General features: G+C 54.0%; 1 protein-coding gene across 1 annotated transcript; it reads right to left on the bottom strand.

Moving 5' to 3' along the window:
* Window positions 1–316: 316 nt before the first annotated feature.
* Window positions 317–19,665, bottom strand: CAMK1G (calcium/calmodulin dependent protein kinase IG). The gene is made up of 13 exons (XM_009896307.2): window positions 19,393–19,665; window positions 13,106–13,223; window positions 9,765–9,893; window positions 8,499–8,573; window positions 7,422–7,560; window positions 7,193–7,316; window positions 6,538–6,613; window positions 5,938–6,050; window positions 4,987–5,065; window positions 4,437–4,524; window positions 2,947–3,374; window positions 1,930–2,061; window positions 317–900 (listed from the first exon to the last, which is right to left on the bottom strand). The coding sequence occupies exons 2-12, from the start codon at window positions 13,195–13,197 to the stop codon at window positions 1,968–1,970; spliced, it is 1,437 nt and encodes a 478-aa protein (XP_009894609.1). The 5' UTR covers window positions 13,198–13,223; window positions 19,393–19,665; the 3' UTR covers window positions 317–900; window positions 1,930–1,967.
* Between the last annotated feature and the right edge of the window lie 278 nt (window positions 19,666–19,943).

Here is a 19,943-nt window from a genome sequence, read left to right as displayed (position 1 = left end):
GTTCTTCCCTCCTGGAGCCTTCTTCAAATAACCAGATCACAGGAATGGAGGCTTTCATCTCCATCATCTCTGTGCCACACACCTGTATTTATACAAATGAGAGAGCCCCAGCCTCATGCTCAGAGGGGGAAGTCAGATGTCTGGTTTGACTTTCTGCCACAATCTGCTTGTTTACTGTCTGATGCTTGGCCAGAAACATACCAGAGGGAGCAGGTCTGCAGATGCAGAGGGAATGCTTTAGAGAGGACTTAATAGACCATTTCCACATCAAATTTCTATGAATAATCAAGAGGCACTTTACAAAACAAAACCTCAGCTTTATTAAGCAAGTATTTATTGTGCAATTACAGGCTTGGAAGCAGGGAGCTTAGACCTTGCTGTGATTATTATCAGACATATGGAGGTTGCTAGCAGGTTGTCTCTGCTTTTGTAGCTGATGTGAGAACTGGGCAGCTGGTGGATGCTGAACTTCAGACAGCCAAAGCCTGAGACTAACCAAAACCCAAGGAGTGGAGAGGGTGAAGATTGTAAAAACAGCTGACCTGCCACCGAGTCAAACTCTGTGTGGCTCTGGCCTGCAGGCTCTGTGCTGTGCAGTGCCCCTCTGGTGCATTGGACAGCTAAAGGGAATAGAGAGACCAGCAGCTTGTAGCACTGAGCAATGTGGTATGGAAAATATACACTGGAATGCCAGCAGCAGCCCCTGACTTGCCCTTGCCTTCTCCCAGCTTGAAGGGTCCAGAAGCCTCCCGGGGTCACTGCTGGGATGGATTCCTGGGGCTCCCCAGCCGGTCACTTCCGGACGCTGCTGCTGCCGCCTGCTCCCGGCAGGGCTCGGCCGCTTTGCACTGTTGGTGTCTGGCTTGGAGTGCAGGAAGGAGTCCAAGAGCCCTTCTGTTTCTGCAAGAGAGACCATTTCAGCTGAGGACTGAGCTGTGTTCTGCTAGGCTGCTGCTGCTTTCAACATGTGCTGTTGATAAGCAGTGGTGCAGGGGTTAGGAGCAGCTGAGAGCCCTTTGTGTGCCTCACTTAGGAAGGGTTTTTGTGTGACTGATCATTGGCAGGGACCCTTTTGGAGCCGATCTGACTTGCATCTGTCTCTTAGTTTAATCCTTTGTGTATCACAGCCCTGTTGATACAATCTCATCGCTGGAGAGTGTCACAGAAGATGGCAGGAGGCAGCTCACTTTTTGTGGAGAGCTCTGCAGGCTTTGAGGAGCACTCTTTGTAGCAGGATCTAACAGCAATGCCTCTTCCTGCTCAGGGATAATGTATCATCATAGTATCAGTCAGGGTTGGAAGGGACCACAAGGATCATATGTGCTGGAAATGACAACAGTTTAGCTGCTCCAGAATTAACCCAGGCTGTGCTCAGGCAGGGTGAAACTCCCCTGGCTGTGCTGGGCTCACCTGCAGAATCAGCTTCTCCACACTCCGCTCTCTGCTAACACAGCAACTTAAACTGACCAGCCTGGACCAAAGCTGGGGGAGGGAATGGCCCTTCAGGCTGCAGAGATGTCCTGCCTCTGCTTGGCTATGCACCAGAGCCTGTTGTCAGCCCTTTGCTCATGCACACAGCTCAGACCCAGCTATGAAGCTGTTTAGTTCCAGCGTGATTCCCAGAGAGTAGCTCTGAGTAACTGCAGAGCTGGGGATGGCAGGTCCATGCTTGGCTTCCTTTCTCCCATTCCTTGGGCAACCCTGTTGTGGTGTAATACCTGGCTTCAGAGTCACTGAACTGGCCTTCGTGGAAGCTGAAAGATGATTTGTTCCCCAGAAGATGTTTTAGTTCAGGCTTCTGTTGCAACCCCCCCGTGGGTGAACGTATTTCATGTGCCATCACTTTGCCATTTGTGCCTTCCCCTTTCCCTTTCCCTGGCCATAAGGGGATTAATTAAAGGAGCTGGTGATTGGATTGTGAGCACTTACCCCTGGGTGATGTGGGGAGCCTGCTGGCTGCCTCCTCATCACATGATCAGACAAACTCCAGTTTGCCCAGTGCCACAGTGCGAGGAGTGTTTAGTGGGTTTCATTGGGACCAGAACTTCTGATTTGAAGTGGCTGGTTGGGCATGGAAGAATGGGGAGAGAAAGAAAAGAAGTGAAAATAGAGAAGCAGCAAGTTACCATCATCCTGCAGGTGAGCTGGCATTGGGGGGGTTAATACAGAGACCATCAGGTGCTGAGAGCAGAGCAGAGCTGGGTGTGAGCTGGGGATGTTCAGTCTGGAGAAGAGAAGGCTCTGAGGAGACCTCCTTGTGGCCTTCCTGTATCTGAAAGGGGCTAAAAGAAAGCTGGGGAAGGACTTTTTTAGGGTGCCAGGTAGTGATAGGACTGGGAGGAATGGATCCAAGCTAGAAATGGGTAGATTCAGATTGGATGTGAGGAAGAAGTTCTTCCCCAGGAGGGTGGTGAGAGACTGGCACAGGTTGCCCAGGGAGGTGGTGGAAGCCTCATCCCTGGAGGTGTTTGCAGCCAGGCTGGATGTGGGTCTGAGCAACCTGCTGTGGTGTGAGGGGTCCCTGGCCATGGCAGGGGGGTTGGAACTGGCTGAGCCTTGAGGCCCCTTCCAACCCTAACAATTGTATGAGTCAAGGCAGGGGCCAGCCAGTGCCAGCCAAGTAAGTGGCAGCAGCAGCTTTAGCCATGGGCAGCTTTGGTTTGGGGAAAGCAAATGTGCTGAAGTCGCTGGTGCCTGGAAGCAGAGCCCTGCTGCTGCAGCTCACAGCCAGCTCTGCCACAGCCTGGGCACAGCCTGGCAGTGTGCCCCACCTGGTGCTCCTACGAGCAGGGTGCCCAGTCCAGTCCTACACTGTTTCTCTCCTTACCCCTCCCTCCTTTCTACCTCCACTTGGGGCTGGCCACTTCAGTGCCAGGCAACTCTTTCCAGAGGTGTTCATTCCCACGTTCTTTGTTGGCAGTTTTGGCCAGTGGCCTGGATACCTACTGGGGTTTTGAGGACTTCTTGAGAAGCACTGTCTCGGAGCAGAAGGTCACCTTGGCTTTCTCGTGCCCCACACAGGCTGGGCTGCAGCCACAGGAAGTTCTGCCTGGTGGGCTGTGGTTGTCTGGTGGCACTGGGCTGCTGCCCGTGGGCAGTGCTGTGTTCTCTGGGTGGCTCTGCAGCTCCTCCTCGCTCATTTCTGTGTCCTGCTCCAGCTGAGTGGGAGGGTTTGGACAGCCCTGCCTGGGGGCCGGCGGGAGCGAGGGTTCCTTCTCTTCATTTGGTGTTGCCGGCGGGGTGGCCGCTGAGGGGCTGCTGGGTCTGGATGCCTCTGAGACTTGCAGGGCAGGGAGGGAGCCCTCAGCTGCTGCGTGGCCGTTCATGTGGAGCTTCTTCATGTGGTGCACCACGGCTGCGGCGTTGAAGGCTTGCTGGGGAGGAAGACAAAAGCCCCACGGTGAGCTCCTGGTGCTGCCAGGCTGGGCGGTGCTGTGGGGCGAGTGGATTGTCCTCCTGAGGTGCCAACTGCGTGGGCTGAGGGGAGGCCAGGGGCTGTTTGCATGATTTATGGGGGTGGGATGTGCTCAGCCCTGCCATGAACCCTGTGGTCGCTGCTTTGGAAGGTGCTACAGGAGGAAGGGATGAGCTGTGAGCTGCCTCAGTGTGAAATGGGGACTGGAGCTGAGTTCTGAGGACTCACAGTGCTGCTGTCCACACTGTTCCTAGGGCATTCCTCTCCCCACCTAAGCTCTTGACCAAAACTCATGATGTCAGTGAAGTATCAATTTGTCTTCAAGGCTGAAAGGTGGACAAGCTGGAACAACCTCCCCAGGAATGCTGCTGGAGCAGCAGTTTCACTCCCTCTGTATAAAGGCAAAAAACCTTTCCCACTCCACTTTGCTTTCCTGGTGAGGCTGCTGTGGTGCAGGGTTAGGGGGAGCCTACCAGGACAGGTTGCAGCAGGGAACATCAGTCCAAATGTACCATAAAGACAGGCTGAAGGAATGGGGGCTTCTCAGCCTGGAGAGGAGAAGGCTCCAGGGAGACCTTAGAGCTGCATTTCAGTGTCTGAAGGGGACCTACAGGAAGGCTGGGGAGGGACTGTTTAGAAGGGCTTGGAGTGATGAGAGGCAATGGTTTGAAACTGGAGCAGGGGAGGTTGGACATCAGGAGGAAGTTCTTCACAGTGAGAGTGGTGAAACACTGGAACAGGTTGCCCAGGGCTGTGGTTGAGGCCCCATCCCTGGAGACATCAGCCTGATCTAGTTGGAGGTGTCCCTGCTGACTGCAGTGGGCTTGGACAAGATGACCTTTGAGGATCCCTTCCAGCCCAGTGCTGTCTGTGGCCCTGTGTAAGTGCAGGCAATTCTCAGGCAGCCTTTGGAGGACCTCAGCTTTTGGGTGCTTCCCCACCCCGCCAAAGCCTTGCTGGGTGGCAGCAACTGGCTTTTGTTAGTGAAATGGCTCTGGGCTCCCAGCAGCAAGTGACTTACCCTCCATTTGCTCTTTGCAAAGTTTTTCTGGATCTGAGCACTGACAGATGGGTAAATGTCACGGTGCAGGGCTGTGTTTCCATTAATCCTGCAGATGGGGAGAGAAGAAAATGGGCTCGTAGGCAGATGGCATTCGGAAGGCATTCCACATTCTGCAGGCAACTAACTGCTTTGTACCTTCAATCAGCAATAATTAAACCCAAAGGAAGGAGGGGGGAGGTGGTGGTGGTGGTGTAAAACCCCCAACAACAACAGCAACAAAACGTAACACAAACACACACTTCAAAGCTGGGGAAGGCTCAGGATGGGATTTCTTCTGTGCCTCTGTTTGTGGAGGCAGAGAGCCACAAACTGCAGCTTTAATTATTCATTGTTCTCTTCTTTAGCACATGGGAAAGAGAAAACAACAAACAAACAGCCCCCAGGGCCAGGTGAGGCTGATGGTGACAACAGGGGCAAAGGAGATGGCCCTGGTCTCAGCCACCACCACCACCTGGAGGCTGGTAAATCCCCCTGGCCACCAGCCGCTGCTGGGCTCTGGTCCTCTCACCATGGGTGCCTCAGGGCTTCTTCACAGGTGAACCTTGTCTTTGGGTTTTTCTCCAGCAAGTGTCTGATGAAATCCTTGGCTGTTTGGCAGGGGAGGAGAAGCAGAGAGGCAAAGGTTATTTTTCTCCTCTCTCCAAGCTGTGATTCTACTAGGACATGGCAAACACTTGTGGGCATCAAGCTGTTGGAGCAGAAACAGAGGAGGCCACAAAGATGATCAGAGCACCTCTGCTCATAGGGACAGCATGAGGGAGTTGGAGCTGTTCAGCCTGGAGAAGAGAAGGCTCCAGGGAGACCTTAGAGCAGCTTTCCAGTACTTGAAGAGGGCTACAGGAAAGCTGGGGAGGGACTTTTCATGAGGGTTTGTAGTGGCAGGATGAGGGGCAATGGCTCTGAGCTGGAAGAGGGGAGATTGAGACTGGAGGTGAGGAAGAAATTCTTTAGAGTGAGGCTGGGGAGACTCTGGAACAGGTTGTCCAGGGAGGACGTGGCTGCCTCCTGCCTGGAGGTGTCCAAGGCCAGGCTGGATGAGGCCTTGAGCAACTGGGCTGGTGGGAGGTGTCCCTGCCCATGGCAGTGGGGTTGGAACTGGATGATCTTTAAGGTCCTTTCCAACCCCAGAATCCCTGGAGTCCCAAGGAAAGCTTAAGCCTACTCTGAGCTCATGAATAATCTGGGTTGTGTTAACAGAGGCTTCAGCTGAGGATGCAAAGCAGCCCAAACTCTGCCAGTGCAGCTCAACTTTGGTGTCATCACTCCTGTTGCTGCAGCACTGACAGCCTCATCTGGGCAGTTCCCACATCTGGGGCTGGCTGCTGAGTGACTCAGTGCTCTATCCATCCTGACCCTCCCTGCTGAGGCAGGTGGCAGACGTTCAGGGAGTGCAGGCTGGTCCCTGGGGCTCACAGAGCTCTGGGTTGCAGTGCAATACTTCCTTGTGCTGGAGCTTTACCTGACTCAGAAATGTCATCCCAGAATGGAGACTCAAACTCATAGTAGCCTTCCTTAATCTTTTCAAAGAGTTTGGATTCAGTCTCTTCATAGAAGGGAGGGTAGCCACACAGCCTGCAAGAGAGCAGAGCCAGTGACCCTCCAGCCATCCCCTGCAGCTCCTCCCCAGCTTGGTCACCACGGATGAGTGACAGAGGAGGCCGTCCCTGTCCCCCCATCTCTCCCTCACAGCTCAGTGTGGGGGCAAGGCTGCAGAAAAGAGCTAACATCTCAACAGCAGCAGCGAGAGGACAAAGCCACAGCTGCTCCATGGCTGTGCGGTGTGGGAGGGAATGAAACACAAAGTATCCAGGAAGACTGAATGGTATTTGCAGGCAGCTGGGAGAAACACAAAGCCTAGGATGAGGCACATCACAGAGGAGATGTGGCTCCTGCCATCTCCACTCCAGTGATTCCCCACATCCCTCTCCTTTCTCTGCGCTCCTGCAGCGGAATGGGAGGTCCAGGATCGCCTCTGCTCGCTCTGCAGGGGCGTGGGAAGCGATGGAAGAGTTGGGAAGGTCATGGAAAAGCAAGTGGGATGCTGTTTGCTGTTACTCACAGGATATAGGTGATGACTCCAATGGACCAGCAGTCCACAGCTTTGCTGTATGGTTTCTGGGCAAGGACTTCAGGGGCTGCAGAAGGGCAAAACCAAAGGAGAATTCTGAGCAATCGTCGATGCTGCAGTACTGGGAAGAGCAGCAGTGCCTTGGACACTCAGCCCCTGAGGTGCCAGGAACAGCCCCATTTACCCTCTGGTGAATGCCCACCGGGCTGGCCTGTGCTTTTTGTGTCTGTTTTATGCCCCTGACTGGAAAGAACCAGTGGCAGCTTCTGCCTGAACCCGGAGGTGTCAACCAGAGCCCTGCGGATGCAGGCGACGCGGTCTGGTGGACATCAGGAACCCAAACAACTGCTCCCCGTTTCTCTTCCACTGGTATTTGTACTTCTGCAGTAAATACATGACTAATGCTGGAAAATGGCTCTTAAAATGATCCTTTTTCTTTCCACTTTTAAACACTCTGAGCTTTTTCAGTCTCCACGCTCAGCTCTAATCCAGTCTTTGTGTGGACCACGCACCGCGGCGGTGAGGCGCGCTGTGATTAATGGAATTGCGGAGGGGTTTGTTTTCCCCCTTCCTCCTAGGCAACCTACAGAAGCTGCACGCCCCAGCAGTCTCCCAGCACAAGCCCCATGCCTGAGCCCTGGCTTACCAACGTATCCTGGAGTGCCACAGGCGGTGGACATGATGCCATTCTGCTCCATTTTCGACAAGCCGAAGTCCGTGATCATGATTTTGGAGTTGTCTTCGGGAGTGAGGTAAAGAAGGTTCTCAGGCTGTGGAGGCAGAGCGGTCAGAGGTGGAGGTTTGGGGCAGGAAAAGGGAAAGGAAGAAGAGAAAGTCCTGGGGAGAGAGCAGCTGAAGCCTGGGGCAGCTCTCACCTTCAGGTCCCGGTGGACTATTCCGTTCTCATGCAGGTACTTGACCGCCGTCAGGACCTGGTGGATCACCACGCTGGCGTCTTTCTCGGTGTAAACTCCTCGCTCCAGGATGCGGTCAAACAGCTCTCCCCCGGATACCCTGTGGCAGTGGCAGTGCACAAAGGAAAAGGGGGGTGTGAGTGGGAGGATTAAACAAAGCTGCTCATGCTTTGCTGTCAGGCAAGCTGATGTGCTGCTCCTTTTGCAGCTCCACCTGCAGCAGAACTGCTCCTTGGGCAGCTCCTTTGTGAGGCTCAGGCTGGTGGATGCTCTTGAGTGCAATCCTTGAGGTTGGAAGAGCTCTCTTAAGAACATTGAGTCCAACCATCCACCCAACACCACCAGGGCCACTGAACCATGTCCCCAAGTGCCATGGCCACACCTTTCTTGAACCCCTCCAGGGATGGTGACCCCACCAGCTCCCTGGGCAGCCTGCTCCAACCCCTGACCTCTCTGTTTAACGCTTCAGGGTGCAGTAAGCACTTCTGATAAACCTTGGGAGTTCGAGTGAGGTTATGAGGCACCTCCCAGCAGGTCTGAGCTGCAGGCATCCAGCAGGGTGGGCAGGTCTGCTTCCAGGCTCTGCTCCACCAGTGGAGCTGGGGTTTTCTGTGCCTGCTTCTCAGCTAAGTTTGCAAGTTAGCAGCAGCAGCAGCCGGGTGCTGGTGCCCACCACGAGCTGCTTCCTCTGCCGCTGACACGTTGCCCATTTTCATTTCTGGAAACCCTGCGTGGCACAGCTTTAATTAGAAAGACTTCTGTCTCTGCCCTGCTAAACTGTGAGGAGTTCATTTGCATAAACAGAGCCTAGTCTTGGTTCTGAAAACTTTCTGCTCAAATGAGCCAGGGCCCAGGCAGCAGGAGCAGCGGCCAGGGGCGCTCAGTCCACTCGTGAGGGGGCTTGGGGCAGCTCCGCTCTGCGCAGCCTTTACAGGAGGGATGCTCCGCTGGGCAGGTGCTGACATGGGGTGCCTCACCCTGCTCCTGCCACTCTTCTTCCTCTGTGGCCCACAGAGAAATGGCTCTGCTGATACTTACAGCTGCATGACCAGGTAGAAGTGGGTTGTGCTTTCGTAAATATCTTCCAAAGTCACGATGTTTTCGTGCTTTATTCTGCAAAGAGGACGGAGGGTCAGCAGCAAGCCCAGCAGCGACAGCAGAGGCTTCTCGAGGTGGAAAACCCAACAGTCACAGCATCACCAAGGTTGGAAGAGACCTCAAAGATCACCAAGTCCAACCTGTCACCACAGACCTCATGACTAAACCATGGCACCAAGTGCAACGTCCAGTCCTCTTGAACACCTCCAGGGATGGGGACTCCACCACCTCCCTGGGCAGCACATCCCAAGGGCTAACAACTCTCTCTGGGAAGAACTTTCTCCTCACCTCCAGCCTGAACCTCCCCTGGCACAGCTTGAGACTGTGTCCTCTTGTTCTGGTGCTGCTTGCCTGGGAGAAGAGCCCAACCCCCGCCTGGCTACAACCTCCCTTCAGGGAGTTGGAGAGAGCAAGAAGGTCTCCCCTGAGCCTCCTCTTCTGCAGGCTAAGCAACCCCAGCTCCCTCAGCCTCTCCTCCCAGGGCTGTGCTCCAGACCCCTCCCCAGCTTTGTTGCCCTTCTCTGAACACCTTCAAGTGTCTCAATGTCCTTAAACTGCAGTGCTGCACTTTGGCCACAACAGCCCCATGCAGAGCTACAGGCTGGGGTTGGAGTGGTTGGAGAGCTGCCAAACAGAAAGGGACCTGGGAGTGCTGATTGACAGCTGCCTGAACAGGAGCCAGCAGTGTGCCCAGGTGGCCAAGGTGGCCAATGGCATCCTGGCATGCATCAAGAATAGTGTGGCCAGCAGGAGCAGGGAAGTCATTGTGCCCTTAATCACTTTAATCACCAGTGAAAGTTTAGTGGCTTATCTCCCTCATCCTGCCTGGCAGAGGATCCTTGACACTGCTGCAAACTGCCTTTGGAGCAGCAGCAGCAGCACCACCAGACTCTCTTGTCCCTCAGCAGCTGGGCCAGGTTGGTTACTGGGGCTGCAGAGCTGTCCCCACCCTGCTTCTCCTTCCCTGTACACCGCTCTCCTTCATCTGGTTCCTTCCACACCTCCAGGGCAGCATGGCTGTGCTGGGGTTACTAAACCCAGCTGGGGGATGAGAGAAGAAATTGCTCATCTGCCAAATCACTGTCACATTTCTCTGTTCTGGAGAGAGCAATGCTTCTTGCTTAATTTTACTCTTCCTGCAGAGCCACACACCTTGGCAAGGGACACCTGCCCTGCTTTACGAGCGCAGCTGCTTTGCACACTCACTTTTTCAGCACCGCTATTTCATTCTCCAAGCTGCTGTCCCTCGTGAGAGGAGACTTCTTGATGCATTTCAGAGCAAAGAGCTTGCCTGTGCTTCTCTGCTTCACCAGGAACACCTCTGAGAAGGCTCCTCTGCAGAGAGAAGGAGAAGTTGTCTTGCAGTAGCTGCTGCTGTGGACTGGAAGGGCACTTAGAGGAAACAGCAGGAAAAAGTAGCGTGGGAGTAATTTGACTCTAAGTGGGTGCTGATTGTAAAGCTGGAGCTGCATCTGGTCAATGCAAGATTATGCAACATGTAAGAATGGGAAAAAAATAACCCCAACCACCCAACCCCACAATTTGCTTTGTTGGTGGAGAAAAAGGTTGGGTTTGAATAATTCATCACGAAGCTGCGCGGAGTTAGTGGGCACCAAGGATCCCTGCGACGAAACAAAGACAGGGATTTAAACACAGCCAAGGGTTTTGCTCCTGCAGGTGCCAGGCTGGGTGAGCTTCAGCAGTGTGGAGCACGCTGTGGGGAGGCTGAAGGCCTCAGCAGAAGGTTGCCAGTGTGTGCTTCAGCTGGGTGCAGGAGGAGGCACCGTCCCTGCTCTCACAGCTCGCTGCCTCCCGAGGAACCCTTGCACCTGAGCCCACTGGGACTGGGGGGAGATTTTCCCAGCCAAATGCAAGCCCAGCTGAGGGGCTGGGTTGATCATCCCCTCACTGGTGAGGCAGTCTGGGGCTCAGGTGCTTGTTGGGGTTAAGAACCTGCCCTGGAAGGATCCCAATGGGCTCCATGCTAACAGGGCCAAATTCCTGCTTAATCCCTATGGGGTTGTCTTAGAGCAGCCCTTGAATTTTCTGGGCAGCATTGCCCTGAGGACTGGCACAGCTGAACTGTGGTGGGGAGAGCCCAGTTAGGTTCTCTGTTCTAAGGCTCTCTGTATCTAAAGTGCAAGATAACAACAGGATGACCTGAGTTAATATTTTCATGCAGCCCCTCCTGTGTTTTCCTTTCTGCAGAGGCTGCAAACCCCTGGTGACAAAGTGACAGTGTCTTGTCCCTTCCTGATGCCAGTGCAGCCAGCAGCAGGTATTTATAACATGCCTAAAGCTCCCAATCCTGTTAAAGGTTTGTCTCAGGCAGCTGAACACGTGTCTGGGGATAGCCACAGTGCATCCTTTGCCAGGTCAGCCCTCAATAATCCTCCTCAAACGAGCAACAGATTAATTGATGGCAGTGAAATGGAACTTGCTGCTGAGTCTGCAGAGCCCTGGAGGGCAGAGTGAGGAAGGTGAGCACTGTGGAGGCAGCTCCTTGGTCAGGATGCTCTTGCAGCAAACCCAGGGCAGCAAACCTGACTCTCCTGTAATCCACCAAAGAAGGAATGCAGCACCCTGCAGGTGGATGGGCCATGCATGGAGCTGAACCCATCTGGCATCTGGTGCCTTGCTCGTGCCTCTGTTGCTGGGTGGCAGCCAGAGATGATACAGAGGGAGAGCTGGAGCCAAAGGCAGCTCCTCACTCAGCTCTGCTTTCCTCATCCTCCCAAAACAACACACAAGACTGGTAGGGATGTGAAGAGCTGGGCTGTGCCAGGACTGGTGCCTAGCAAGGGAAAAAAAGCAACCAAGCAAACCAAAACCCACCACCAAAAATACCCCACAAACCCACCCCAAACCAGACAACAAACTCCACAGAGTTTTGGAGAGGCCTCATCCCAACAGACTGATTCCAGTCTTTGCTTCACTCAGTTGTATGCAATGGTCCTGTCTCCTCTGGCCCCGAAAGCAGGTGGTGTTGGGACCTTTTCCTTATGTCTTAGACTCACAGAAGGGTTTGGGTTGGAAGGGAACTTAAAAATCATCCAGTTCCACCTCCCTCTGCCCCCTGGGCAGAGACACCTTCCACCAGCCCAGGTTGCTCAAGACCTCGTCCAACCTGGCCCTGAAGACTCCCAGGGAGGGAGAATCCACAACCTTCCCACACCTTTCTCCTTTTGTCCCTATAAACCCTGAGGGCTGTCTCATGGAAATGCCTTTCAAGTTTCTGAGAGCTCTGAGGGAAGAGGCAGGGATGTCCTTGCTAAGGTCCCTGATCCTGCAGCTGTATTTGCTGGGGAAGGTGACAGTGAGGTTCCAGGTAGTGTGAGGTCCTGGATCTTCATTGCTGTTGCTCAGCCAGCTGAAGTGGTGCACGTGGAAGATACCCAATTCCTAATGCTAATTTCCCCATTAATGTGAGAGTAGGAAACTAACAACCTACAACTCAGATGCTGGGGCATCTGTTCCATGTATCTGTCCCAAACAGTTTATAATCATTATGTCCCTTATTTGAAAAATGATGAATCAACAAGTTGGCAAGGAAAGAACAAAGCTCTTCTAACCTCCTTCCCTTAGGGAAAGCTGCTGGATAGCTGAACCCATCTGCCCAGGGTGATGTAAAAGGTGGCCAAGCTCTGGAGGAAGCTGGCTTGGGAGCTTTGCTGTGGCTTCTAGAGTCACACAAAACCTGGCCATGACAGAACTCACTGGTGGAGGTAATTCAATTCCTCCTCCACCACCACCTTGGAAGTGTTTTCTTGTCTCATTTGCATGAACAGGCAAAGGAAGCTGGTAAGTCACAGAGAAGTATTGTACGACTTGAACATCCCTGTTCTTGTTTCATCCCTCAACTGAGTCAGGCTTTATGAGCTAAATATACACTTGTGATGACAACAGCTCTCAGAGCCATGCCTTGACCTTGCCTGACCCAGCAGCAGCAGACTGGTGTGCACAGCAGGAAGAGAGCAAAGACTCAACTGAGCTGCCATACAGGCTTGGAGGGGAAGGAGGAGAGGACAGAGCTGGCCCAGAGCTCTGCTATGGGCTTGGGCGGGAAGGAGCTGCTCTGGTGCAGGGTGTGAGCCATGAATTGGAGCACCAGCAGCAAACATGTAGCAGTGATGGAGCATCCACCCCTCATCTGGGGCACCCATGACCCCCCATCTGGGACCCCCATCCCTCACCTGTGCACCCATGACCCCCCATCTGGGACACCCATCCCTCACCTGGGGCACCCATGACCCCCCATCTGGGACACCCATCCCTCACCTGGGGCACCCATGACCCCCATCTGGGACACCCATCCCTCACCTGGGGCACCCATGACCCCCCATCTGGGACCCCCATCCCTCACCTGTGCACCCATGACCCCCATCTGGGACACCCACCCCTCACCTGGGGCACCCATCCCTCGCCTGGAGACTGCTGCCTGTCTCACAAGGAGCTGCTTTACCCAGTGCCAGGGAGGGAGCCGTTGCCCTGGGCTGGGAAGCTGCTGTCTGGAGGGGCTGTGTGTGGCAGCAGCCGGTGGTACTTACGACCCCAGGGCCTCCATGAAGATGAAGGTTTTCCGGATGTTGCTCGTCTGTTTCTTCCAGGAGCTGCTCTCATCCTCTTCCTTGCGACCCATCTCCTCCAGAGTGGAAGCAGGGGATGCTGTGAGGAGGAGGAGGAGGAGAGGTGACTGATATGGCAGGAAGAACCCAAGGGGCTGGCTGGACTTGCTTGGTGGGAGCAGTCGAGACTTTCACAGGAGCACAGGATGCCAGGGCTTGGAAGGGACCTCAGGAGATCATCAAGTCCAACCCCACTGCCAGAGCAGGACCATAGCATCCAGCACAGGTCACACAGGAATGCATCCAGGTGGGGCTGGAAGGTCTCCAGAGAAGGAGACTCCACAGCCTCTCTGGGCAGCCTGCTCCAGGGCTCTGTGACCCTCACAGTTTGAGGTGGAGCCTCCTGTGCTGCAGCTTATATCCATTGCCCCTTGTCCTATCCCGGGGCGCAGGGGAGCAGAGCCTGGCCCCTCCCTCCTGACCCCCAGCCCTCTGCTGGTTATGAACATTGATTAAATCCCCTCTGAGTCTTCTCTTCTCCAGCCTGAGCAGCCCCAGGGCTCTCAGCCTCTCCTCACAGGGCAGTGCTGCAGTCCCTGCAGCATCCTCACAGTCCTGCATCGGACTCTCTCGAGCAGATCCCTCACAATTTTGTGCTGCTTTAGCTGCTCCCTGCTGCTGCTGCTGCTGCTGCTGCTGCTGCTGCCGCCCATGTCCCTGCCTCGGGTCCCTCTCCAGCCATCAGTGCAGCCAAGCACCCAGCCGCTGGGGAGGAGCAGTGACCAGATGGTGATTCTCCCCTGTCAGTGTCCTCATTTAGGTGGCTGTTGGTAATCAGAAACGTTTATATCGTGCTTCATCCGTGGTGGGTAGAACCTCCCTGCTGGATGGTTGCTAATTGTAACACAAAGCATCCCTGGTTAATGGAGTAAAAGTTAGGTACAGGCAGCAATGGAGATGGGGTGCAGCTGAGCTGCTTTATGGCTCCAATAATGAACAGTTCCCAGAGCTCAGGGCTGCAGGGAGGGGAATTGATAGCAAACATTTTGTTGATCTGTCTTGCACAGTTTGCACTGCTGGCAGCTTTAATTTTTGCTAATTGCCAGATTGCTTTTGCTCTGAGTCACAACCTTCCCCTCGCCTCGGCTGTGATGCTGGGGGGAAGCTGCCGGCGAGGCAAAGGGGTGCCCAGGTTTCAGTACCCTGCCCTGGTGGCTGTCTCCATGCTGCAGACGTGGAGCCAGTGGTCCCTGCCTGCAGTCCCCAGCCCCCTCGGTGAGCAGGGGGTGGTGAGAGCAGCTCACAGAAGATGTGGGTTTCTGGAGGCGTCCCAGCTCTGCAGCTCCACAGCTCCCTGAAAGGAGGCTGGAGTGAGGTGGGGGTTGGTCTCTCCTCCCGAGTAACAGCTGGTAGGATGAGAGGAAACAGCCAGGCAAGGTTTAGGTTGGTTGTTAAGAAACATTTCTGTACTGCAGGAGTGGTCTGGCACTGGAACAGGCTGCCCAGGGAGGTGGTGGAGTCACCATCCCTGGAGGGGTTCAAAAGCCATGTGCCCATGGGGACATGGTTTACTGGCACGGAGGTGCTGGCTAGGAGGTTGGACTGGATGACCTCAGAGGTCTTTTCCAACCTTAAGGATCCTATGGCTCTGTGCAGGGTGGTGGCTGAGCAGGTGTAATCAGCACTGGAGGATGTCACTGCAGCAAGGCTGGCCTGGCAGGAAATGCAGCCATGAAACACTGCTCATGGGTGGCTTGACCTTGGTCAGGTCCCAGCCTCCCTGCTTCCCCCTCCCCCCCCAACTAAGCTCTTTAGAGTGCAGCCTGGGCAGCACTGCTGTGATACAGAAAGTTACACCATCAGCCCTGGGGAGCTCAGAGGAGCAGAGCTTGCCAAGGTCTGGGAGGTGTGAAACATTACACAAACATCTAAGCACGCTTAAGAAGCTCAGGTCTAACGCTGCAGAGCTGGAGGTGCTCTGGAAGGTGAGAGAGGAGCCCTGAGACTAGGCAAAAACATTCTGTAAGTGGCTTGGCCACACTGTCAGGAGGCAAAAGCAATGCACTGAGAGTGTCTGGAGAAGGGCAGCCTGGGGGGCACCTCCTCAATGCTTACACATCCCTGAAGGCTGGGGGGCAAGAAGAAGGGGCCAGGCTCGTTTCAGTGCTGTCCTGTGATAGGACAAGGGGCAATGGATACAAAATGGAACCCAGGAAGTTCCACTTCCACATGAAGAAAAAATACTTTGGTGGGAGGGTGCTGGAGCCCTGGAACAGGCTGCCCAGAGAGGTTGTGGAGTCATCTCCTGCGTGACCTTGCCCTGGCTGATCCTGCATGGGCAGGGGGGGTCGAATTTGATCTCCAGAGCTCCCTTCCACCCCAGGCAGCAGGGGCCTGGGTGCTGACAGCAGCCCCCTTGGCACGTGGAACTTCTTCTGGAGAGCAGGAACAGCTGCCCCAGAGCTTATGAGACACAGCTGAGCCCTGGAGAGACAAAGCACCATCTTCTGTGTGAAAATAAGCTGCCTTGGAGAAGGCAGAAGTATTACAGCAGAGCAAAAGCCAAAAGATCTCATTTCGTGACGGACAGCTGAGATATTGAATTCCTCCTGAACCTACTTTATCTCCTTAATTAGCACAGTTTCAGGGTTTGGAGCTCCTTGACACATTTTTTTTTTTGGTTGTTTTTAAAGGTTAATTTAACCTTACTGAAAACAAAATTGACTCAGCTGCAAGCAGTTGAAGCTTTCAGTCCATAAAATCACCCAAGGCCGGGGTGCACCTGACCTTTTATTTGCCTCCTGGCTTCTGCTGCCTGTGCACCTCCACAACTTCTCATCCAGCCCAGCCATATCCTGCTGTTTGGAATCAGGGGAGATCCAAAGCTCTTCATAAAAATGCTGAGCAATCAGTCAAAACCCTCCTGCCAATATTTGGAGCTCCCCCAGATGAAGCTTTCTTCTGCAGCCCTCCTCCCACCCCAAGCTTCTCCGGACGTGGAGTGCCACAGAGAGAGGCTTTGCAGCAGGGACGTTCAGGTGAGTTTTATCCACTTGAAATAACTATCAGTGTCAGTGGGGTGTTGAAGGACTGGGATCATCCAGGTGCCCTCTCCATTTTTTCCCCAGTTTGCTGTCAAGCAGTATCAAGGGAAAAAAGAAACCCACAAAAAGAGAAGTAGGTCAGCCTGGCCCCAGGGAGATCAGGATTTTAGTCTGTGTTCCTGTGCAGTCCCTGTGCTGAAACACAGCCTGAGAGCAGTGGTGGTGCAGAGAGATTCCTCCAGGGCAGGTAGCAGGGCAGAGGTGACTCGTTGTGCCCTCTCCATGGGAGCTGACAGCAGAGCCACAGGGTCACAGAGTTGTTTTGGTTGGAAAAGGCCTTTAAGATCATCCAACCGTGCCCTAACTTACCAAAGCTGGTGCTAAGCCATGGCCTTCAGCACCACATTTCTGCAGCTTAGAAATGCCTCCAGGGATGGGGATTCAACCACCTCCCTGGGCAGCCTGTTCCGGCCTTTGGGAGCCCGTTCAGGGAAGGAGTTTGTTCTAATCTCTAACCTAAACCTTCCCTGCTGCAACTTGAGGCCATTTCCTCTTGTCCTGTTGCTCACTACTGGGGAGAAGAGACCACCCCCTACGTTCTGTGACTCTGGCCCAGCTGAGCACAGATTTGCTCAGCACTTGTTCATTTAAGCTCAACTGCCTTCATATTCCGAGGCTGAAAGCCTTATGGATTCAACAAGTTACTCTTCAGAAGGGGTTTTGCTGCTGAGGGAAGGTAGCACTGTGTTTTCTGCAGCCTCCTGTGAATCATCTGTTCATCTTCCAGTTCCTCCTTCTGTCACTCACCGCTCAGCATTTGGTGTTGCTGATATCTGGATGAATAGCTCTGACTCCCTACACGTGGAGTTGATTTCCTGCTTTCTCAGTTTTGCTCTGCCATCACGAGCAAGTCATTTCCTGCCTCCCCTCGCCTTTCTGCAAGCAAGGAGAGGAAATGCTGCTATTCTGAGAGCAAAACAATGAGATGTTGGAACTGGCTGCAATGGAAGGCTGCCTATGGGCTTGGGTGAGGGCTGCTTGCCCACCTTCCTCACGGTCTCAATGCTTTCCCCACCTTTGATTCGTGGGGAAGTGTTTGCAAAGAGGCTTTGCTGCAGGATGCAGCTCTGGAGTCCTCAACACAGGAGGGACATGGACCTGCTGGAGCAGGTCTTAGAGCAGGGCCACAAAGATGATCAAAGGGCTGGAGAACCTCCCCTATGAGGGCAGGCAGAGGGAGCTGGGGCTGCTCAGCCTGGAGGAGAGAAGGCAACAAGGAGACCTTAGAGCAGCCTTCTAGTACCTGAAGTGAACCTACCGAAAGGCTGGGGAGGGACTGTTTAGAAGGGCTTATAGTGACAGGACAGGGGCTGTCCTGTTTGAAACTGGAGCAGAGGAGATTTAGGTTGTGTATTAAGAGGAAGCTCTTCACAAGGGCAGTGGTTGAATGCTGGAACAAGTTGCCCAGCGAGGTGATTGAGACCCCATCCCCAGAGACATTCAAGTTCAACTGATGTGGCCCTGGGCAGCCTGATTTGGTTGGAGATGTCCCTGCTGACTGCAGGGGGGCTGGACAAGATGACCTTTGAGGGTGCCTTTCAACCTGATGCAAGCTGTGAATGGTGAGAGCTGGGACTTCCCTGCTGCAGGCTCTGGAGCTCATCTTTGCTTTGCTCTCCCTGGTTAAGGTACTTGTTGCACTGAGCTGCACACATTTGATGGATCTGTTGTCTGGGTTTTGTTATCTTTATTCAGGCTCTGGCCCAGCAGGGTCCTGCCCTGTCTGTGGGGTTAGCAGGGTTTAAGTTACCTCCTCACTCTGAAGAAGCTTTGCTTTTCACAGGAGTGGTAAACATCACAACCAAAGCTGGGCACACAGACTCTGTGCTGGCATTCCTGATGTGCCCCTCTGTGTGCTTCCATCACATTCCTGGCATGCTCTGTCTGCCAGATCCATCCTGACACCCCATGCACACATGCATCACCCCCAGCTTGGTGGGCAGCCCTTCCAAGCTACAGCAGTGGGCTGCAGGGACACAGGACACCCAGCACCCACTTGGCAAACACCACATTTTAAACACCTGATCTGGAGCAGGGCCCAGGCTCCCCTTTTTGCTCATTCACCTTCTGACAGTGCAAGGACAGCAGTGTGTGAAGATTGCTCAGTAATGTGGAGATGCTCATTAATTAAGGTAGCTAAAGACCTTTGGAGTTTAAACTGAAGCACACAAGACTGCTTTAATTTTTCAGCTTCCCCCCCCCTTTTTTCTGCCCCCATCACACCAAATGAAGCAGTCAGCAGGACTTCAGTGTGATGAGTAGGAGCTGAAAGAAGTAGTAAATAGCTCCCATATTAATGTTTAACCTTTGGGCTCTTCTAGAGGCTAAGTCAATAACCAGGGCTGCTGCTCTGCTCCAGCCAAAGCCACACCAGGGCTGGGAACAGAGAGGTTGTTGTTGTGATGACCTTGCTTCAAGATTTCCTGGAGAAATTGGTTCTGCTTCCCTATCTCCCAGTAACGAATCCATCTGCAGCCAGACCCTGCTTCTGAATGGATGCTCTGCATTAGCAAATTATTGTAAGGCATGATTAATAGTCTTGTGACAAAGTTCCATGTGGAGGGGGAAGAGACACGCTGCTTTCACGGGGTTGCCTTCGGAATCAGAAAGAAGTTTACGGCAAAGAAGGAGAAGGCAAAGTCAAAAGGGCTTTGCTTTAAAAACCACCACCCCCCCCCCCCAAAAAAAAAAAAGCCCCCCGCCGAGCCATCTGCATGTGAATGACTTCACTGCCAGGCCAGCCTCTGCGCTCAGGGACAAAAGGAGAAGGAATTGAACACAGGAGCAGCTCGCCATCACCAAAACAAAGCCACGTTCAACATCTTGTGCTCGCCCCAGCGCCTCCAGGGCAGCCCCTTAACTTCGCAGCCCTCCGCGGCAGCGCCTGCACCATCCCTGCTGGCATTAGCAATATTCCAGACGCTCTCAACCACTTTTGAAGTAGAATGTCAGAAGGCAGCTTTCTATGAAATTGCTAAATATAACCTGAGTGCTGGAGGACGCTGGACCGGCAGCCAGCGCTGGGAAGTCCTCCTCTTATTTGCCTGTTCCTAGATAAAAATGCATTCAAAAAGAAAGCCCTGCTCAGCCAGAATCCCACCTGCTCCCTGCCTGGAAGAGCCAGGAAAAGCAAATGGCTATGGAAGGAAAGAAATTGTTGCTTACCCAAGTCAGCACAAACAAAGCAACTCCTGTTGGCTGCCGCTCCGGCTCGGCTCTGCGGGGATTAGAGCCCGCTCGGTGCTCACCGGCGGCAGGGAGGAGGAGGAGGAGATGATGGTGATGATGATGGCTCTGCCGTGGTGGTAACCAGGCAGCACTTCACCGCCAGTACACTGCCAGGAGCAGGAGCTGCCCGTGGGTGTGCTGGCACGGCGCGGGCACCTGGCAGCGCAGGGACGGGATCCCAGCGCTTCCCCGGCAGGAATTGGTTCAGCTGCTGCTGGGAGAAATGGAGCAGGGGTGTGTGTGGCAGTGGCTGCTCCTCACCGGTACCCACCTTGGGGTTGGAATGCAAATAGAATTTGTCTGAATCAAGCAAATGACTTCTTAGTATTACCTCCACCCCACCTCCCCCTCAAAATAAAACCCAAGCCCCATTTTCTTTTGCCTGACAGTGGCAGTTCTGTGGGGACACAGCGTGGAGCAGGGCTGGAGCAGGACAGGGTTTCCCATGGGATGCTCCAGCCCTTTCACCTCCAGCACGGGGAAGGTGA

Source organism: Dryobates pubescens, chromosome 35 (genome assembly GCF_014839835.1).
Source record: "Dryobates pubescens isolate bDryPub1 chromosome 35, bDryPub1.pri, whole genome shotgun sequence".
Classification (NCBI taxonomy): Eukaryota; Metazoa; Chordata; class Aves; order Piciformes; family Picidae; genus Dryobates; species Dryobates pubescens.
Note: the sequence above shows the minus strand (reverse complement) of the source record. Positions and strands in the feature narration are given on the sequence as shown.

What these genes read in the sequence shown, in the direction of transcription:
- CAMK1G (XM_009896307.2), bottom strand. Translation starts at nt 13,197, where the DNA reads ATGGGTCGCAAGGAAGAGGATGAGAGCAGCTCCTGGAAGAAACAGACG. An exon ending in TAGTCCACCGGGACCTGAAG is followed by an intron (nt 7,317 to 7,421) that starts GTGAGAGCTGCC and finishes CTGCCTCCACAG; the next exon opens with CCTGAGAACCTTCTTTACCT. An exon ending in GGAGTCATCACCTATATCCT is followed by an intron (nt 6,051 to 6,537) that starts GTGAGTAACAGC and finishes GCTCTCTTGCAG; the next exon opens with GCTGTGTGGCTACCCTCCCT.